At 36.0% G+C, this 23,458-nt stretch overlaps 1 protein-coding gene across 1 annotated transcript; it reads right to left on the bottom strand.

Moving 5' to 3' along the window:
• Positions 1-1,948: 1,948 nt before the first annotated feature.
• On the bottom strand, positions 1,949-22,346 carry LOC136826323 (fibrocystin-L-like). Its single transcript, XM_067083573.1, has 11 exons — positions 22,292-22,346; positions 21,010-21,067; positions 19,606-19,706; positions 9,357-9,407; positions 9,013-9,096; positions 8,320-8,455; positions 6,435-6,522; positions 5,055-5,218; positions 3,705-3,925; positions 2,864-2,961; positions 1,949-2,065 (listed from the first exon to the last, which is right to left on the bottom strand). Exons 1-11 carry the CDS (start codon positions 22,344-22,346, stop codon positions 1,997-1,999), a joined length of 1,125 nt encoding a protein of 374 aa, XP_066939674.1. The 3' UTR covers positions 1,949-1,996.
• Between the last annotated feature and the right edge of the window lie 1,112 nt (positions 22,347-23,458).

Below are 23,458 nucleotides of genomic sequence, written 5' to 3'. Positions count from 1 at the left end.
TTTGAGGTGGGCATCACATCTGGACACATCCGAGTCTCCTTCATCTGAACAACTTTGAGTCTTCTTTGTGTTAACAAATTTGAGTCTGCTTTATCTGAATAAAATTAAGGTTCTTTTATCTGAACAAATTTGGATCCTCTTTATCCAAACAAATCTGAGGCTCCTTTATCTTATATTTTTGAGTTTCCTTTATCTGAACAAATTTGAGTTTTCTTTATCTGAACAAATTTGAGTTTTCTTTATCTGAACTAATTTGAGTCTCTTCATCTGTACAAATTTGAGTTTGCAGATGCTTGCAGCAAGTTTGGTTAAAATAGATGGAGAAGTGGGAAATGTAAAAACTTTATGCCAGGTATAATACAACCATTTTTAAAGGGCCCCAAATAAACGTTGATCAAAAAAGTTCACTTGATATTTCAGTTCAGAGAAGCTGAAATATCAAGGAAATGACCTTAAGACAAAGACTTTACAGAGCTGGCAAAGGTGAACCAAAGACTACCCAATACAAGGCTGTGCATAGCTTTCAACCCCAACTACCAGTAACCACAGCATACCTCCACAGAAGCATGCCATTTTTTGGGTAATGTCTTCACTGTTGTGTCAGTAGATAAAGGCACATAAAAAATGGAAGGATTTGTACTACCCAACGAATTCCTACCTGAAAGCCTCCCAACTGTCACCTCGGTAATCTCAACTTGAAATTTAGCATCATCTTGGACTTCAGCAGAGTAACTGGCATGGGATGCGTTGAGCTGATTCCAGGCTTGGATATCATCCATGTCATCAATGTTCACCCCATCCCACTGTTCCCAGAGAATACCTCGTTCACCTGTTAGTAAGATACTGATTAGTAAATATTTATATAAAAAGTTGCTGCCAGTTTACAAAACATATGCCTACTACTTAGGGCTAACTGCAAAAAAAATGTAAAACTTCATAACTTACAACCAATATCAAGGGATTCATGTCAATATAAGGCAGAAAAATACCATGTGGTTCCCAGTATCCGTGAAGAAAAATTGGAATGAGTAAAAATACATAACTGAGTATGACTACATAAGATACCTTTCTGTAATATTTAGAAAGAGAGAGAGAGAGAGAGAGAGAGAGAGAGAGAGAGAGAGAGAGAGAGAGAGAGAGAGAGAGAGAGAGAGAGAGAGAGAGAGAGAGAGAGAGAGAGAGAGTTGAAAATTTTACACTGATTCTCTTCTTGCTTTATATGATCTGTATGAAGACAGTACAATTAGACAAAGGAACGAAGATTGCATTAGTACAAATATTACGGATGAAAGCGAACAGGATAATGATAATATACAAAATTTAATAATCTAGCTGTCAATAAATAAGAACTACGAATAGACTGAACATCTGGTAACATGCAAGCAAGATTTACTTCCCAAATATTAACTTACCATTAATAACAGAATTAAAATAATTTGAGTACGGGCTTCACGTGACACAACCATTTGAGTGTCTTATCATTCTATTAATTTATTTATCCGTCTCCTTACATAAATAAAAAAGGCTGAGTGCATTGTCGGAAATCTCCTTTTGATATTGACATTTAGTTGTGTCAAAAATGTGAATGTCACATATCTTTAATATTTGCTCAAGTGGTGACAAATAAAATGAAATATTGCTCAAGAAAATATTTAATTTGGATGCTTCATCAATAATCTTATTTTCAGTGTATACTCCCAGTCATTAACTGTGCAACAGTTATCAGACCTACATCAAATTAGTGCAATCACTAATCAATCATTCATTTGGAGGTTTCAGCGTTGCTGATTCAGATTAACTAATATAAGCCATGGAAAATAAAAAGTTAAGGAGACTTTCTTTGTAAAAAGTATATATACTGTACCTAATTCAGATTAACTAATATAAGCCATGGAAAATAAAAAGTTAAGGAGACTTTCTTTGTAAAAGTACATACAGTATAATATACCTGAAAATAAAAAGCTAAGGGCCAGTAAAAATCACCTTCCTTTTCAGATTAACTAATATAACGGATGACATTGTCAGTGACTTCCTCTATTTCACAAACCGCTCCACCAACTTTCACCTGGAATTAAAGAGAAAATGCTATTTTGTTTTCCCTTATCAACTTTTGTATGGCATTTTTGTAAAGCAATTGTGTGTGTGTGTGTGTGTGTGTGTGTGTGTGTGTGTGTGTGTGTGTGTGTGTGTGTGTGTGTGTGAGAGAGAGAGAGAGAGAGAGAGAGAGAGAGAGAGAGAGAGAGAGAGAGAGAGAGAGAGAACATATCTTGAAAAAGTCAATAGAATTAGATTAGTAAAATACAAAACAACAAACATGCTGAGGAAAATTTAAAAGTTCCCTCCCATATTTCTGAGATTTATCAAGATATCAGTTTCCACATATTCCATAATAATATACAGTATGTGCAAGCATCTGGAAAGCTTTGCAAGAGTGGGTCACAAATGAACTGAGATGTAAGGGACAAACTTTTTAGACGGTCGAGTCCACAAAGATATCAAACCCTCTGGACAAATAATGGAAGTTTTGTATTCATTGACAAAAACCATAATCATGAAAGGGGTGCTTAAAATTATTAAGAAAATTATCAAACTACTCCCGTAATACCTATAAATTTTCCCTATGTTAAAAAAAAACTACAGAGTCGTCTAGATAGTGCCTCATGAAATACATCGTAAGAGGTAAGTTTCATAAAATACTTTGAAGTGTTACATTTTATATATATATATATATATATATATATATATATATATATATATATATATATATATATATATATATATATATATATATATATATATATATATAAAATATAATTAAATCATCATGGTATCACAAACGATAAATGATACTAAGGTGTCTCACCTCTGAAGTGCCAGGATTAGGATCAAATCCCACACCGTTTATGGTCAGGAGAGTGCCACCAGTAGATCCTCCATTACTCGGGGAAATACTTAAGATGCCTGCAAAAGGAACGGATCATTTGAGATTACGGTAAACCACTTCACAGCTGACAGTAATAATTACGGATTGATAAACTTATGGCTGTTTATCTTAACGTGAGCGGATTAGAGATACAGGCGGTCCCCGTTTTACGACGGGGTTCCGTTCTTCTTGCGCGTCGTAACCCGAAAATCGTCGTAAACCGGAAAATCGTCGAAAATCGTCAAAAATCATAAGAAAACCTTACTTTAATGCTCTGGGTGCATTGAAAACGACGTAAACTGCATTATTATTGAGTTTACATCAAAAACCTTCAAATTGTGATTATTCTGCCGTTTTGGGGCCAAATTTCTTCCGTCGGATCGGATAACACGTCGTAACCCCGAACATGCGTCAAAGCCGGGAAATCATTTCTGATGAATATATTTTAAAAGCGCCAGAACCGAACGTATTAAACCGGGAATTTGCCTATTCAGCAACTATGACAAAAATGAATTCTATAATGAGATATTAAATATTTAACGATGAAAACAAGAGTAATGTCGATACCAAGTATTATCAAAACAAACGTCAAAAAACTTAATAAATGGACCTTTAATAATAAATTCGTGGTTGAAAATTATAAAAAGGCATCTAAAATATAAACAGATAACTAATGACACAAATGTTTATGATACCAATGTCACAAACTACACCAATCAAACTTAATGCAAGCAGTTACACAGCCACATAAAAAAATAAAATCAACAGAATAAAATTTTACCCGGAAAAGCTAAGTGCTGGTAGAGTCTGTCTTGAGGATCTACACGGATGGTCCCTTTGCTGTGGACAGAAGAGCCTCTATCGGTTACATAAGCAGTTGCATTCATGGGGCCTCCGTACGACGAAGTTGGTATGCAAGACACCATTCTGTCGGTGAGGTAGCCATAGGGTTCGTTTGATGTTTCATTATAAACAAGACAGTCTCTGCCGCCCATGTATAGCCTAGGGAGAGGTTGAAGTAAGTGAAAAATATCTGTTAGATGACTGTTAGGAATAACATTAGTATCTGCATTAAGTCCTGACACTAGGGAATATTGCCCTAGTTACTGATAATGCAAACAATATTCAAACTATATCCCAGGAAAGATTATATGAAATACGAACACGTTTCTCGTTGTGCTTAGAATTTCAGTTACACAGAATCTAAAGAAAATGGCTGTATTTTGTAAGTTAATACCAACACTTTAATTACACAAAACAACCGTGGCTGTAGATTAGGTGTACAAGACTTTTCTAGGGTTTCCTGCCTTTATCTCATTTACATGAAGTGGCTTTAATGTTGTCCATCTGACAACAGGAAAGACTTATTTAATACATATTCATTACAAGTCAAGGTAATGGTTCCTGGCCATAGTTTAAGTAGAGAGTCATCTACGACACAGAAAACTAATAACTATTAGCTATAGACTATTAGCATAAAGAATTTTGCTTTCAAAAACAAAAGTAAAATTTCAAATTCTATCAAGCGTGAAGTTTTTGAGAAGTACATCTGAAACAATTTCAAATTAACACCACGTTCAATTTTTGTCATTTTCAATCTACAACTCACTGAATATTTTTTTTGTGTGTGTGCTTGATGTCAATAAGGAACAATGAAACCGACAATTTATCAAGCTTCAGATTTGATCATTTTCTAAAAATATATATAAAAAAAAAGTCCTGCATGTTCTGAAATAAAATAAAGATTTTCTGTTACAAGAATTCCAACTGACATAAGCAAACTTTATTGATGAAGAATTAGAGGAATTTATTTCTGGTGATAGAAACTCATTTCTCGCTATAATGTGGTTCGGATTCCACAATTGCTAGGTAACCAATAGGTTCTTAGCCACGTAAAATAAGTCTAATCCTTCGGGCCAGCCCTAGGAGAGCTGTTAATCAGCTCAGTGGTCTGGTTAAACTAAGATATACCCCCATTACTGTTGTTGTTACATAACAATATCTAACTCAGATTCTAAAGTAACTACAGGCTAGAGACCTTCTCAACTAACATATTGCAGGATCTATTGAATATAAACGAGCTGCTATAACAGTAAATATTAAATGTTATAATCGCTGAACTGTCTCTTACTTCGTAAGTATCCTTCCAGACTGGAAATCTGTCTCAAGGGGATCTTCAGGATCCATTCGCTGGTAACGGTCAGTGTGCATATAACCGTTGATTGTCACCATCGAGCCAACCATTGCACTCACTGGGTCTATGCCGTTGATGATCGGGGAAATCCAACTACGGAACTGAAATGACAGATAAAATTGGACTGTATTGGAGAAATGGCCCTAAAAAGGAACTAAATTCTATTGTAGGGGTTTGCTCGCAGGAGGAATTTGATTATTCCTACAGATAGAATAGAATATATGTTTTAGGCCAAAGGCCAGGCGCTGGGACCTATGAGGTCATTCAGCGCTGAAACGGAAATTGACAGTATAAAGGTTCTGAGAGGTGAAACAGGACGAAAACCTCGCAGTTACACTATGAATCAACTATTAGGAGAGGGTGGAAAGTTAAGATGGAAGACAATATGAACGGAAGTACAGTTAAAGGAATGAAAGGGGCTGCAGCTAGGGGCCGAAGGGACGCTGCAAAGAACCTCAAGTAATGCCTACAGTGCACCGAGTGAGGTGCACTGACAGCATTACCAGCCTACGGGGGTTAGTTTCCAGTGATCCCAACCAGACTGCTGTGTACTGGAACTATATAATATGCCTCAATAATGATGGCAGACTCTGATAGGCGTTCGCTATCACATAATACCATCCTTTTAGAGCTGGTTTTAGGTAACGCTATCCACCCACAAAACACCTGCGGCTAGCTAGCCCCTTTGATCTCCGAAACACCTGTACAGCGGGGAGACACACCTGTCATATCTGTGCAACATCGTAATTGTCTTTTCTTATGTGGCCACCTACGGTCCCGATGTTATCTGTCCCCCCCTCTTCACTGGCTCGTTATTCGGGTCATTATGATACGAGGAGAGCCCTCATTTCGGTGGCGTAAATGGGAGGAATGAATGATAGATATCTTCGAGATCGTTTTCAAGGGTATGTGTGTATATATAGATGGATATATGCATACATTATCAAGTTATATCTACTTTCTTTATAGCCTAATTACACACACACACACACATATATATATATAGATATATATACATATATATTATATATATATATATATATATATATATATATATATATATATATATATATATGTATACTATATACTGTATATATAAATAAGACAAAATTCACGAAGGAAAGAGAAACACTCCAGTCTTATTTAAATATTCACCACGTTCCATATTTTCGTGATTCAGTTATACATACAGTATATATACATATTTATATAAATGTATATATATTTATATATACATATGTATACAGATATACACATACATATACATATATATATACTACTACTACTACAATGTAATAAAAAAGATACAGCACACACCTCAACAATTTTGTCAGACTCCACTTCCACGCCATCAGCGAACACCTTGACTACGTAGGCCAGCGGGGCTTTGCTGTTTTCGCGGCCCCTGGAAAGGAGGAGGAGGCGATTTTGGTTAACCTGTGTGTTGCAGATGACTGATTGTTTTTCACTTACTTTATGTTGGGTAGATCTTTTTTAATAATAAGTGATTTTGATAATGGATTAGGTTTTGCCATTGGTAATTGATTGCCTATGATATTTGTATATGAGTTTGTATATTCATTAGTTTTCAATGCCACATATATAAATATATTGATTTTAAGGTGGTGGCATTTGAGGTCATTCTAAAACTATTAATAACTGTAATTGCAAACAATTTGCATTTGCGTTCAAGTTTACAATAAAAATATATGCATAATATATACACATATTAGCCAAGTTTTACTCTTGTAAAAATGTGATAAAAATAATAAGTCAACCACTTGGATCAATAATAATAATAATAATAATAATAATAATAATAATAATAATAATAATAATACTACACTACAACTAAATTATATGTTGGAGCATTTGATGTGAAAAGCCATTTAAGCTAAAAGCGCGCCATAAAAAAATATATTACTAAAATCATTTCTATGTTGTTAAGAAGGTGATAAACTGGAATATAAATGAACTGGTCAAATGCACAGTACACAACTAAAGCATGTGACTCCACAAGTACCAGCCTTCCAATACTCTGCAAATCATTTAGGATGAAGCTGCTAGGCCCATGGTGTACGCCACCCTAGCTGTGACAGATCACAGTCGACTACCTAACAGCCACACAATTCTCTGTATATATAATTATATATGTATGCTGTATATATTTTATATGTATATATATTCTTTTTTACTGGACATAATCTTTACTCGTCAAAGAGCAGTATAAACAATTTCATAAAAAGACGAAGAGGTCAAAACGCAAAACATCGAACATCCATCAATACAATCCACACGACAATCTTTTCCCGAGGGAGGGATATTATCCGAACTTCCGAGTGCTAGCGATGAGGTAGACTCGTTTTTCCTTCTCCGGCTAGCAACAAATGATGGCTGTATACGACCTCATCTGACCGTTCAGAAATGTTATATTTATTTACACGATTTCTTTTTTTGTCGTTAACAATATCGCGTCCAACATACGAGTGAACAACTGCGCTAGCTGGGCAAATACACACTCACACACTTTTGACCATCGATCAAAATGTCGGTCGTGATAATGTTTCGTGATTACCTTTTCCCCAGAGGGTATCATTATTTCTAAACACTGTGGTGGTCCTGGCTGAGTTAAGTACTGGTTCGTTTCCAAACAAAAATTGCTACTAGCAGAGTATTGCTGATGTTTCACAACTAAGCCCTTTTTATTTTATTTATTCGCAGTATCAGTGGAAAATGTTGGAATGAATAATGGTCCGAGGAAGGCAGACCATTTCTAAATATTTCATATTAATCCTTTTTTTTATCTCTTCACAAAATGAGGATTTGAGTTTATGAAAATCTTTTGCGCTACATCAGCGGAAAAGAAGGAGAAGAGAGAAAACCGTTTACTAGCTACTGGGGAATATGCAATATGCAAAACCATATAGCTGAACTACGTTATAAGCAGCGAGTAATCTCTGACAGCTAAGATCCCAGTCAAATTTGAGCCATTAAAAAACATAAAAACAGTCTGGTGGGGCTTCCCAAACAACATGGTTCTCAATTAGGAAGATACTAAGCTCTCCTAACAAAAACACCTTAGACCTCATGACTGCAAAATTAAATTAAACGAGAACTTTGCACATTAAATCAGGACCGTACTTCAGATATCTGTTTTCGGTATTTATTACTGTTCTATGTCATAAACACACCAATTCCTTACCTTACAGCGCAAACGATCCTTTCAGTGTTGGTCAAGTAGTTGATGATGTCACATGGAATTGTGTCAGCCTCGTTCACCAACCTCACCACGTTGCCCAGATTGGAGTCGAAGTGATTGAACTGGTCTGGGCTGAAACCTGTTGGGATTCCGGAAATTATCAGGAAAGGTTTATGGGAAAGAGAACAGGAGAGAATGATTTTACTCCAAACATACCTGTTGGAAATCCGGAATTTATCAGGAAAGGTATAAGAAAAAAGAACAGGTAAAAATGATTTTACTCCGAACATATAATGAAAACATTTACAAGTGAGGATTACCGACGGGCTGAAATAACCAAGAATCAATGTTTTTACCACGAATACCAACAGTTTGAGTGCATAATAATATAGTGAATGGACAATACCAGTAACAGCTGTAGAAACAAAAGTAATAAGCAAAACAGGAACGTAAAGGAATGCTAAAAGATTCAAGGATTAAAAAGGATAGGAAGTCGTAGGAATAAAAACAAATGCTAACACCCAAGAAATTTATTGTAATCAAAACATAAGTTTTAAAAGTCTTCAATTGTCAAACAAAGAAATATGCCGAGATACGAACGGGTAACAAACAATATCATATTTCTTAAAAGTATGATCTATATTATAAATTCAATTTGTTAGAATTGGTTTAAAGACAAAATATACTCATATTCACCTTTCCCCGATACGTAGAGAGTCTGACCACCGCCCTCCCCCAGCCAATAGGGGCTTACATCAGTAACCTGACCGCTGGCGCACCCTGCAAAATAAATACGAATGTCCCGAGACGTTAAGTAACAATGATGAAAAATAATGGACGAAAGTTTGGCTGATGGTGATTTATTTCTATTAAAAAATACAATGAATGACACGTTTGAACGATCAGCACTTTGAGGAAAAATAAAAATTTCAAAAGAAAACAAACTAGTCTTAAGAAGCTTAAGGGATTAAAGGCGTTAGTATTCCATTGAAAAGAGCGTAATATTATCTCGATCATAGCCTGTCAAAACTAAGACTTACCAACGAGCAGGCTAAGCAGTGCGAAGCACAGCAACATCTTGGTGTTGCAGCCTGTAAAGATAAAAATAAAAGACAGTGAAAATATTTTTGTCACGAAACCTTCTGGCTGGAATTAACATAATTTTGTCCAGACACATACACGCACGCACGTATATGTATGTAAGTGTATATATATATATATATATATATATATATATATATATATATATATATATATATATATATATATATATATATACAGTATATATATGTATGTATACATATATATTATATACATAAATACATGCATATATACATATATATATGTATATATTATGTGTATGTAAATTTAGCATACAGCTCTTCCCTTAAACGAAGTGGCACCAGTGTCAGCTTTCTGGTTCTAACCAAATTTTTGGGGATGAGGCTGCTGGACCAATTCCCATTTTTAACCCTGGTTTAACCACCAAATTCCTCTAACTACCAGGTACCAAGTAAACACTCGCTATCGCAATCAACTTTATCATATGCTTGCTCCCCATCTGCTATATTTAACTGGAAACTATTGAATGTAATGCAATACATACAAAATTAAAAACATTACAAATTCTTCACTGCTTAGGTCAACAGATACTCAGAGACGCTTCAACTGAGCGGAAAAAAATGGTTTCAACCAATCACATCAATGTTAACATCAATTTGGGAACCAACAACTGGGATTGTAACGATATAAGACCTGTTCATAATGTAAGTTCATTTTGTTATTTGTCCTGTGTTAACTAAGAATCCATTAAAAAATCCGAGTTGAAAGTAGAATTCATTCTGTCTCTAATTAGCTGTCTTATCAACTTTATGAATAGAACAGAGTATGGAATTTAGGCCAAAGGACATGCGCTGGGAACCACGAGGTCATTCAGCCCTGAAACGGAAATCGACAGTAAAAAGGTTTGAAAGGTGTAACAGGAGGAAAACCTCAAAGCCGTTGCACTATGAATCAACTGTCAGGAGAGGGGTGGAAAGATGGATGAAACAGAATATGAACGACGGTACAGTATAAGGAATGAAATGGGCCGCAGCTAGGCGCCGGAGGGATGCTGCGAAGAACCTTAAGTAACGATCACAGTACTCTGCATGAGATGCACTGACGGCACTAACCCCTACGGGAATTAGCTTTATGAAGACTTTCCGTTCTTTTCTTCCTACCATTTGTGAGCAGTGATAATTTGTGTAAAAAAATAAGCGTGTCTGTTAATGGTAATAACTGTATTTTATGGCGTTTGGGGAGATTTTCGTAAAGGTACGAAATGACTGGTTGCGTAGAAAGTCTTCACGCTGACCTTGACTCTGGGATTCTTGACCTCTCCTGGAGGCCACCATACATTTCCACATCACTGACGACTCACGCAAGCTTTCATGACAGACTAGTATCGATGGTAACAAAATATGGTACTTCGTAGACCCTTTATATTAAAACACCTGTTCCGACTGCTCAGTGCTAGTGTATATAAACATCTGGGTTAAGTCTCTTCCGTTTTATCGTATGAAACATTGTATCTTCGCCACACGTCATTGTATTCGTAATAATAATAATAATAATAATAATAATAATAATAATAATAATAATAATAATAATAATAATAATAATATTATTATTATTATTATTATTATTATTATTATTATGATTATTATAATAAAATACTCATAGTAGCATGAGTCTTAAAACTGAGAAACAAATACACAGCTGTGTAACTGTACAAATATACTTATTCTTTTAAATATATTTGTACAGTCACACAACTGTGGATTTATTTATTTATTTATTATTATTATTATTATTATTATTATTATTATTATTATTAAGAATCCTTTGAGTCTTGTGACACAGGAGACAGAAAACAGAGCCCCAAAGATACCGCGTTCAGCAATCTGACTCTGTCCAATAAATCTGTCAGCGGGCACATCTGCTGGTATGCATAGCCTGTCAAACCGCAATAGAAACCAGAGTTGATATATTCGATCAGCGTCATTTTCAGAATATCTTATGAAGAGATCGGGATACAGGTATACGCACACAGCGTAATTAATCAATGGGCAGGTGTGCTTGGTCCGCTACGCATTCTTTTGTAGATACAACTGATAATGATACGTGTTGAGAATATCATTCGGTCGGCAATTTCCCTAAAACTTAGTCTATTTTTCTATATATGGTCATGATTCATTAGTATATGTTTCTGTAAATGGTAATGGTTTATTTGCATACGAAATAAGGCAATCAACACTAAACGATAAACAATTCCAGGGGCATAACATTGTTCATCTAAGTATCTTTAAAAAAAAAAAAAAGGTCGAATCAAAATTCACAAAAAGATAACAATAAAAATTTCGGAAAGTCCTTAATGCTTATTTACTTAGGAAAACTTAGGAAAAACGAAGTGAAAAAATAACGATTATTTCATTTATTTATTTTTTTCACAACATGTCTTCTTCCCTTATAGCAATGTCACGCCATAAAGTGTTAGCATTCCAGTTTACAACTATAGTCTTTTTAGGGTGAGGCTGCTACCCCCACGACCTGGTATCTATATTTCCCTCCAAGTCCTGCCCAGGCCCATCGTTGCTTACCTTAGCTAACAGGAAAACTAGTGGTACAATGAGTGTGCTACTGACGTCAGCAAGCGATTCAGACTTGTCAAAACATCAAGTCACGTACAATAGTTCACGTTCACCCACTAGCCTATCAGAGAGCGTATTATTATTATTATTATTATTATTATTATTATTATTATTATTATTATTATTATTATTAAATACTCATAGTAGCACGAGTCTTGAAATGGAGAAACAAATCCATGGTTAGGTATGGGTGCATATATGCAAACATAAATCTCTACAGATATTTAATCTTACGTATATCTACCTATGCGTAACTGTGGATTTATTTCGCCATAATTATTATTATTATTATTATTATTATTATTATTATTATTATTATTTTTGTCTATCACAGTCATCCTATTCGACTGGGTGGTTTTATTATTATTATTATTATTATTATTATTATTATTATTATTATTATTATTATTATTATTATTATTATTATTATTATTATTATACAGACTTCCTCAATACGCAAACGAGAAAGTCGAAGCAAAAAGCATGAACAGTGTATACCATAGTTTTATTGAAAGGAAAGAAAATGGCCTTTTGTTACTGGACAACGAACAGAAATTTCGTATCAGTCCTAAAAGCAACCAAAATTCTCTCGTACCTCGGGCCTAATGTGGGGTTGATTTTCCCATCTACGTATAAACTATGGACGAAATATATTTTGTATGAGGGGAAATGCTCGATATTACTTCCGTTATTTACCTGTGCGCTGAATCTGGGAGGAGAGACTTAAACGAAATGGATATTCAACAGATGAACAAAATCAAGAGCACGAGATTGGGAACGAATGTCTTTTACGCTATGACGATCAGAAATCTTGGCAAGGAACAGAAAGCTTGGATTACTCTCGGTTTTCGAAAGAATAAAGTAAAGAATAAAATAATATAAAGGTAAGACAAATGTTGCCACATATGCATTGCCATCATACAGGATACGGAAGCTCACAAACATGTCGACATGGGTATGTAATCAGTGACGGATTTACGTAACAAAAGGGTCCCGCTCGTTCAAGTGTCCAGGGTTAGTGCTATCATTAAATCCTTCACTGGCTCGATTCCCTTGTCAGCCAAACTTCGTATTGCGCTAATAAATATGACATAATAACGTTCTGTAAAGGGTCCTTGAACTATATCTTTATTCCTTAATACCTGTCCATTGTAAAGTATGGCTGTATACAGTGGCGTAACTGAGGGGGCCGGGGGGCGGGGGGGGGCGTTCCTCCACGGGCGGCACTGGCATTTTCTGGGCAGGTCTAGTCTGGCATAATTCTAGATTTTCTAGCATATTCCGTCTAAGAGAATCTGAAGCTTCTCCAAGTTAAAACTAATCAAAAACTATCTAAGATCAACCTTGATTCAGCTTAGATTGCCAAACCTCGCGATATTGTCAACGGAGCGTGAAATTACTAATCAGTTGGACTTTGATGTTATTAGCGAATTCACTTCAAACAAAACTCGTAGGGTTCCGCTGTAAATCTGCTGTGTTGTTTTTGTTTTAGCATTATGAAATAAAATAAATGATTGACATGTTAAGGCTTAAAACGTTTGTTTAATTTTCACCACTTTTGTACTTTTTAGCCCCGGGCGCCGTTAAAGCTAGCTACGCCACTGGCTGCATAGAGAGTGAAAAAAGTAATTACTGTGGTAAACTTAAGCATGTGTGCTTCAGTTATAAAATTAAAACATATAGCCCTTTTATAACAAAAGTTGAAGGACTCTTACTGTCCTAATTCACCACAGTAACAACCACTTATTAAAATTCACTAGCCCAGTATCAAGCTACGTGTTTCAATGAACAAATAACACAGTTGATACTTAGATTTAAATGACGAATTAATGATTGAATGTAATTTCGTAATAAAAAAAAAAGACCAACGAACAATTGGCCTAGCAACTGGCCTTTGGAATGCCATTCTCAGTGCCATTTCCTAGGACTGTCAGAGTACGAGTGAGATAAAGGAAGCGCACTTGGAACGTTGAATTACTAAAATTGATCACTTGACGAATGACCTTTACGATGATCCTAGTTGCGTTTGCAAAATTTGGTCATTTTTTCCTTTTTTTGTCAAGTGAACGGAACAAGATTAAAATAAGACAAATAAATAAACAGAATCCAGAAATGACAACAATATGAACGATGGTCCATGATGATAAATACGTGAAGATATGTAATGACATCTGCCCGTAATCAAGAAAGCACCCTTATCGAAATTAATGACACTACGCACTCACTACAATGTCATAACGGAAACAGGGCTTATTGATGTTGTGTTGATTAAAAACTATTACATTTTCCCAAATCATTTCATTTCCATAGAGCTACCTAGAAGAATTATTACATTCTTTATATAATTATTTAGAAAAATTATTTCTTTCTTGATAGAGCTACTTAGAAAAATTATTACATTCCTTATGGAGTTACTCAGAAAAATTATTTATTTCTTTATAGAGTTAATTAGAAATTTTTTCTTTCTTTATAGAGTTACATAAAAAATTATTTCTTTCTTTATAGAATTACTTAGAAAAAATTATTACATTCTTTATAGAATTACTTAGAAAAATTATTTCTTTCTTTATAGAGTTTACTTTGAGGAACTTTAGAAATTTTACAAAATTTCCTTTCCATTAAAAACTAACGTTTTTTCCTTTAATAATATTGAACAAGAACACTAAAAACACTTCGATACAAAGTATTAAACAAGAACACTACACTGTACAGAGAGAGAGAGAGAGAGAGAGAGAGAGAGAGAGAGAGAGAGAGAGAGAGAGAGAGAGAGACTCGTATCTGTATTTGCATATTTTTTCACAGTATTCTGCCTTTGTAAATATTCACATTGAGGATTCAAAGTAGAAGCGTCCATTCTCTTAATGCCCGTTTTCCTTCTTAAATGAAATATACAGAGAGAGATTTCAAGGCGACAAAGAACTTATCCTGGGAAGTCAGTTGTTCGATTTCCTGAGGCTTGAAATTATTGCTTTCCAGTTTCCCAAAACATCACTTTTACGGACAGTTTTAAGAACTATTGTTAATTTCATAACTGTGACATATATATATATATATATATATATATATATATATATATATATATATATATATATATATATATATATATATATATATATATATATATAGTTTGTTTTCTATCAATCCGTGACTAGGTGATTACGAAGGCTATTGCAAAATCCTTTAAAATCGGTGTTGTCTCCCGACAAAATTTCAACAGGACCATTACTGAGAGGCCAAAATTAAAGCAATAATGGCACAACTTATGAATCCTTATTGCCAGCACAGCGCGGGACATGTTGCCTCTAAAACGGGCTATATTGCATATTTAACACACGAAAAATTACTGTTGTTAAATGAAAGTAAAAATCTAATTTAATGCGAAAGTGTTGTTTCGATTTTGTTTTTTAATAATTAGCACGATAGGATTAAAGAGAGAGAGAGAGAGAGAGAGAGAGAGAGAGAGAGAGAGAGAGAGAGAGAGAGAGAGAGAGAGAGGCAACAGTTCACTACAGTTAATGTTCTGACAAAATCATGAGTTACTCGACTGCAGATAGAAACCCCAAGGTATTAAATCTTTTATCAATTTGGTTTGATTAAATGACTTTTTTTTTTTTGGTCTAATGTTGACCCCGAAATGAGAATTCGAGGAATTTTCTGAAGCACACTTGGAAAAATAAGCACGACCCAAGAAAAGGCTTCAGCGAAACAGATCAAAGAATTTCGAAATGCACTGGAGACATGAGTAGGCCTAAAGGTCAAACAAATACTAATTTGACTGCGCTCTCCTGCACAATTCAGACAAAGGAAGAGTTTTAGTCAAAACCACCAAATCGGGGAATTTTGCGCTGCGTCTTTGGGAAAAATGCCCAAAAATCGAAAGTTCTTTATCTCTTCGACCACTCTGTTGGGAAATAACCGAGGGAATTATTTTAAATAATTCACAAATACTTCAAGTTACTGCGGGCGGATACCATCTTGCGGTGTGCCTTAAGTTTGTAGGCCTATGCTCTAGATATAACTGGTTTCTTTCTATACGCGGAGGAGAGTTAGTAAATGAAAACAGTGAAGAGCATATGGATATTTTTAAGATATGTTAATAATAAAAACTCACTACAATTGTGTAATAAAAACATACCAAATCATTTTTGAAAACATTTTGAAAATAAAACCCTACCGTATACGGTCATTTCGACGTAACCTCTTAAAACGCACAAAAAAAAATAAAAAAAAATAAAAGGGGGGTTTTGCACAAGCATTAGGCCTACTTACTTTAATATTTAAAAATAACACTCCTTAGAAGGGAAGGGTAAACTACTGTATTAAAAAAAAACGTACAATCCACTTCCGGAAAAAAGTACCAGAGAGGACAAGGAAAAACTTCACTCGGAGCAGAGCTCAAAACCACATTCCCAACAAGAGCCAACAAACTTTGTGCACCTTCTCACCTGAGGCGATGAACTGCTACTGGTGATGAGACACTATAGTATAGCGGAGGTTCAGTTGTATGATTGTTATTTCCAGCTGTTGTACCGTGCAGATGTTCCTAAAACAAACATCGTTACATAAAGCCATCACATTTGATTCACGTTCTTGGATCGAGTGGGCTCGCACGCGTACAACTGGGGACAGAGAGGTGGGGGACGGGAGAATGGCGGGGGGGGGGGTTAATAATTGTCTATGAAGGTACACAATTTGGTCGGGGATCTGTCGGAAGAACAGAAAACTCATGTATCTATAAACGTATAACGAATGGTTCGATATGCATAAATAATAAAGGATTTTTACTAGGATTTATGCCAAAAAATTTACCTTAACATCTTTCAACGGCATTTTCGGTTATTAAAACAAAGGTCATTGACCTATGCTGTCTTAGTTTGTAGGTCAGTGGCAAGGGACGATCACCTTCCCAGCGACTTCCATGGGTTTCATGCCACTAGGCCTATAATTTCGAAGTCGCAGGGAATCGTTAGACGCATTGAGATTAAGTGAGAACCAACATAAAATTCAGAGGCTCTGTATTACTGCAGCAGATCTATAGTCAGTCTGCTGTCGACTGATCGCCTGGACAATTTTTTCTATCACTCGCCCGTAATAGGAACTATATTACTGACTACTGAAAACAAGGTAGGGAATTTTCCTCTTCATGCACAAGTAAATCACATCTCTAACTCCGTCTAGTCCGCAGATGTGGCTACTCCAACAAACACCAAAATAACGCTCAATGCACGGAGAGCTAAAATGTAGAAGTCAATAATTGTGGTATCATTGACAAACGGTTGTGACACAACCGGTCTCCAGGTAGGGATTGCTAGGCGTAAAATTGGAGCAGTAACATACTATGAAAAACATTTGAAAAAGCTGGTAAAAAATATTGAACCTTAAAAAACCAAAATCATATGCATAAAGTAAACTGTTATACTATGAAAAACACTTGAAAAAGCTGATAAGAAAATACTACACCGTAAGAAAATTAAACACATCATAACTGTTCCATAGTTTCGGACACGTGTTTTGCTGTGTCTAGTCCTGACGGCTGTTGATGACAAGTTCTTTCCCCAAGTCTCTCATGTTTCCAACTTCAGTCTGCTTTCTGGCTTGAACTCGACTTATACAGAAGAGGAATATACACTTCTTATTATAATCATTAAGAACTATGCTCGTGACAAATTCATATTTTCTCGTTTGAAAAGTTTTTTTTATAACCATTAAGTAATTCATCTTATCAACTCCTGACCGCTTTCCAGCGCTACATGACACGAGGCTAAGTTAAGTATACCTTAGTTTTACCAGACCACTGAGCTGATTAACAGCAATATGACACAATATTTCAGGAGCAAGATTGGAATTACTTCTTCTTTCAAGACGGCTTTTTACCTTCATGCACTTCTGCATCATATATATTAGTTCAGTATCAGTCCTTAGAAGCATCCAACATATCTTTCTTTAAAATTTTATTGCAATCCTAACTGCTTCTGTTTCTCATTTCATTCGTGGTGTCGAAAGCCACATTTTGGGAGCAGATGGATGAAAATATTTGCAAAAAAAGTCAAACTTTATTCATTTTGTCGTCCAACTTGTTTTTAAAATCATTTATCTAAAAAATACACACGGAATAACCCTCTAAGAAGCTACTGTTTGTTTTACACAAGAAAAACAAAATGAATAATCGATATAAGGCTGATTCTTTTTCTTTATTCTTCTCCTGAGTGACACGAGAACCCGTCCGGTGTTCATTCAGCGGATGGTATCACAGAGACTAATGAACACGTACGGCGGATGAATCACCAATCCCATACAGCGATTTCCACTTACCAAAGATATATCATATCCGCTCTTATAATGAAGAACATCTGGGCAGTTCATATGAATTATCATAAGGACGTTTATCATTATGGCTACGTAATAAACACGCGCCTGTCCTCTTGTCCAAAGGAAGGCAATACGTCAGCACGCCCATTATCGTCTTGGAACAAAGAAGGATGGCGAGATATATCACCTGGCCAAGGACAAATGCCACCTGAATTTTTATGCAAGTTTCCACCCCATCGGTTGTGAAAATGATGCTGTAACTGAACGGTCTTCGAAAATCATGGCCTTTTTATAATAATAATAATAATAATAATAATAATAATAATAATAATAATAATAATAATAATAATACAACGCCTTACTTGAGCTATAACCCGTTTCTCCTGACAGTGGCAGCTACGAAGCATTCACAAGATACAAGTTACGGTCGCATTCATGATTTAACTGAAAAATCGCGGAGTAACTCTATGAGCAGGAAACAATGAAATAAGCCACTTAATATAACTGCACAGAAGTCTCATTAGCAGCATACTGAATACCTCTACACACACACAACACTGCACTGTACTATTCAACCATTTTGCACGCACACAACCGCTTCATGGATGTGAGGACCCTACCGTTCCAAAACCTCTCCGTCTATTCAGCAACCTCGAGTATCTCTTTCCCAATCAGCTCTGTACAATATAAGAGAATAAAACTCTCCACCCTCAATTCACGAACCACTGTCTCATACCATAACTTTCCAGATACACAGTCTGGCCTTTCTCTCACTTCACGGAACACTTTCTTGTCTCTGACTTAGGCCTACTTTTGCACCGAACCAGTCACACTCTCCACTTACGTAGTCTAACACATGTTCCACTTTCATACTAAGACTTTTAATCACATTTAACAAATTCTCTACCATACCATACATCTCCAAATCCTTCCACTTTTTTTTTTATCTCAGTTTACTACAGTATATTGTTTATAAGCTGCCCACGAGCAAGAGCCTATGCTGGCATACGGCCAGCTTAAACTGATAAAAATACGAATTCTATTATACGATCTTTCTAGGTTCACGTATGCCACACAGCATAGTCTTATAATGTTCTTTCTGCAGCCCTTAAATCGACAGTTAACCGTATTGAAGCACTGGGAGAATTTCAAAGTATTACTCGAGCGACAGCGTCACAGAATTTAACATCAGTTGATTTCTAGAATTAGAACATATGAATGTCGGAACTAGCCACCTGCGGAGGCTGAATTCGGTGCTACTTTGGCTTATTATCTACGCGTCACCTACTTCGAGGTGCTAGTACTATAAACATGGCGGAACCTCCTTGGGACGCCGTGATTAGTACTAGCTCCTCGGGGATCGAAGTATTATGTACATCCATTTCTATACTGTGTGGTCGACAAATTATATTAATAAACGATATTTTCGTGCGGTCGTCTACTTTACATTTACCATACGGTGTTTAGTACTAATGTAGCACCTCGGAATAGGTGACGCGTAGATACGGAGCCAAAGTAGCGCCCTGAATCTCTAAGTCAAGGAAGGGAACAGTGACTGAAACAATACTCACACGAAATACAAAGCAAGGATTTGTAGCATCAGGAAGAGGATAATGTTTGGGGATAAATCTCTGACTGGATGAAATGCCTTTTGAAAATAAACCTGCATCATAAAATTTAACCAATATCAGTATCACTAGATAAAGCCTATTACTTGAATTTGTTACAAAGACAAGTTTCTGATGGGAATCTATAAATACCGCTGACCAAGTAGAACAGAATACAAAATTTAGACCAGAGGCCAAGCGCTGAGACCTATGAGGTCATTCAGAGCTGGAACGGAAATCGATGGTAAAAAGATTTGAGAGGTGTAACCGGACGAAAACCTCGCAGTTGAACTATGAAACTGTTGTTCGGAGAGGGTAGAAAGTAAGAGGAAAGAAAGAACATAATAAGAACGGAGGTACAGTAAAAGGAATGAAAAGGAATGCAGCTAGGAGTCGAGGGGAAGCTGCAAAGAACCTTAAGTAATCCCTACAGAGCACCGCGTGAGGTGCAATGGCGACTCTGCCCCTCTAAGGGGTCATAAAGCCTTTTCCAAAAAAATACAGCAAGGTAGTACATATATACCTTCACCTTGGGACTGTGAGAGCTCTACTTCTCTGGTTCCAGAAACTGGAATTTTTTTTAGCCTGAAAAACAGGTTAGTAATGGAGCAGTAACCTGCTTTTCACTCTGGGCTGTCAACGGGAAACCCTCTTTCTGCCTAAAAGAGCATTTGGAATGACTTTTCATGGACCATGAGCAACCCAGATAGGGAGAGAGCTAAGTCGGTTTGATAACTGGAGTAAAGCGAAGCACTGAGGCCATCAAAGCAAAACGTTTCATTTTTTAAAGGCAGAGGGAAAACATTTTGAGTAAATATAATATATATATATATATATATATATATATATATATATATATATATATATATATATATTGTGTGTGTGAGAGTGTTTGCAGATATATATGCATATATATATATTATATTTGTATGTATATCACACACACACACATGCATATATATATATATACATATACATATATATATATATATATATATATATATATATATATATATATATATATATATATATATATATATATATATATATATCTTACACCTGAAGGTGGGGGAAAGGGAACTTACCAAAAGGAGAAGATGCCTGGCCAAAATGACCCAAGGCACAGATTAAGACCCGTGCCTCCTGTAAAATTGAGGCACAGATTAACCAGGCCAGCCTTCACCAAATGAGAAAGTCGGACAGATTAACCTCCCGGTCTTTGCCCAAAGAGAAAGTTGGGCGTACCCAGAATGCATCTGGAATAAAAAAGCTGGTAATCCTTGGAGGTGATAAATAGCCCTTCGTCGAATGAGTCACATCTCTTGACTGTCTGCTCCTTCAGAGTTAACTTCCCTCTGTGGCTGAATTCCCCAGTCCTAGTATCTAAAAGGGGGTGGGGTTGGGATGGGGGTGACAGAGAGAGAGAGAGAGAGAGAGAGAGAGAGAGAGAGAGAGAGAGAGAGAGAGAGAGAAAAAGAGAGGGGGTGTTAGGGAGGAGGAAGAGGGAAACAGTGAGCGAGGAAAGTTTATTAATCCGTTGTCATTCAGAGTTTCCTCTAACTCTTCATCAACCGCCAGGTTGGTCACAGCTAGTGTCAGTGTGTGTGTTCTGATTATATATATATATATATATATATATATATATATATATATATATATATATATATATATATATATATATATAAAATATATGTATATGTATATGTTTGTATCTTATTATTTTACATTGACCGATTTACACAGCCTGCATCTCCTCCCACAACTTGCGATCACCTAAGCTTTTACGGATTCTTCCTAATAATTTTTTCTTTAAATTTCAGACGAACGCCAACGCACCGCATATTCCAAATCACATCAGAAAGAGTTACCAGAAAGATAGCATATTTTGCTAGGTTCTCTGTGTGCTACATTCTTTGATTACATTGCTACATTTTTGCGCTGGATCGAAAACGCAATTATGATACAAATTGTCCTGCCTGTTTCGTTTCTCAAAAATAACTTAAAATATAAAATTGATATTGACGAAGTTAGTCCACATAATATGCTTAACTACGGTCAACTTTTCGCCAAAAATATTCTCTTCTTAACTGTTGTTGTGAAGCTTCAAGAGAATGAACGTCAATGGAGAGAATACCGGTAAAATACGAGCGATGTTCTACAAAACTCTTTCCGAAAAGAAGAAACACGGGGAGCGATAAGTTCCTTTACTTTTTTTTCAATGATCTAAAAAGTGTCCCATCGTCCCCTCGCGTTTCTAAATGAAGTTTCAGCTTTACTAAAGAAATGTCTTTTGTTTTAGGTGTGTGTGGGGTCCAGATAGTCTCGCTGTGGGATTCGTTCTGTAAAGAAACAAATGATTAAACTTACTAAAACGAGGCTCTGCCGCTATCTCAACTTGTCGCCGAAATCCACCAAATGACATCCCTGTGATTCTCGTTCGTTTAAATTCATTTCTTACAAGTATGATTCAATGTACTTAAAGTAAATCAACCCACGTGGTTGCACACATACACTACTTTATATAAAAATATTTGATAGCATAATGCCTGACATTGTCCTAGCTAAAAAAAAAGTAACCATCAATTATTATTGAAAGTGTCAGATTCCAATCTGAACTCTGACCTTCAAGCACGAATATGACCTCACTCTGCAGTCTGCACACAGGCATCATTATTGGATTAACTTAGCATCCCAATATTTTCTCCTGCCACACAAAACTTCACCTACGTAACTCTTGCAGTAGCCTACCCTTTCGCCTATCCGGCATTTTCCAACCCTACTGCAGACTCAAACTCTGTTCACCCCTGTAAACTCCACCATTTTACTTAAATTCCCCAGATCACATAATAACTAGCTTTCCTTGCCTGACCAGATCGTCTGTCATACAGTTGCTCTCTTCGGCGCTAAACCTCCGCACATTCAAGTATAAGCGACTTCAAGGAGCTTTCACACTTTGTAGGCCTATGAAAATCAAACTTCTACTTGCGAGAATTCTATTACTGTCCAAATCGTCTGTCATACAGTTGCTCTCTTCTGCGCTAAACCTCCGCACATTCAAGTATAAGCGACTTTAAGGAACTTTCACACTTTGTAAGCCTATGAAAATCGAACTGTTCTATTTACGAGAATCCTACGGTATTAGAACTGCCATTGCCAGTGGCCTCAATCGAAGACGCTAAACCTCCGCACATTCAAGTATATACGACTTCAAGCAACTTTCACACTTTGTAGGCCTATGAAAATCAAACTGTTCTATTTGCGAGAATTCTACAGTAATAGAAATGCCATTGCCAGTGGCCTCAATCGAAGACGCTCATAAGCCACTTACAGAGTATTTCCTCCCACCAAAGAATACACAAACCTCCACAAATAGAAACGGGCGCCACTTTCACTTCCTGGGTCAGCCATGTCCATATAGTACTACTCATTACCCCTACAAAAGCAGACACTCTTGAGTTGACTGACATGACAGATGGGAATACGTAATCTAAACTTTTTTGCTGAATGATACACGATCTCTTTTATTTGTACGTG

This window comes from Macrobrachium rosenbergii, chromosome 40, assembly GCF_040412425.1.
Source record: "Macrobrachium rosenbergii isolate ZJJX-2024 chromosome 40, ASM4041242v1, whole genome shotgun sequence".
Lineage (NCBI taxonomy): Eukaryota > Metazoa > Arthropoda > Malacostraca > Decapoda > Palaemonidae > Macrobrachium > Macrobrachium rosenbergii.
This window is presented reverse-complemented; position numbering and strand designations above follow the sequence as displayed.

Bases quoted from the DNA above. Each gene is read 5' to 3' on its own strand.
- LOC136826323 (XM_067083573.1), bottom strand. From the start codon at position 22,346: ATGTCATTTGGTGGATTTCGGCGACAAGTTGAGATAGCGGCAGAGCCT. The intron at 21,068-22,291 runs GTAAGTTTAATC...TCAATTTTACAG, and splicing joins AGCGGCAGAGCCTCGTTTTA to GAGGCACGGGTCTTAATCTG. The intron at 2,066-2,863 runs GTGAGACACCTT...CTTTAATTCCAG, and splicing joins CTAATCCTGGCACTTCAGAG to GTGAAAGTTGGTGGAGCGGT.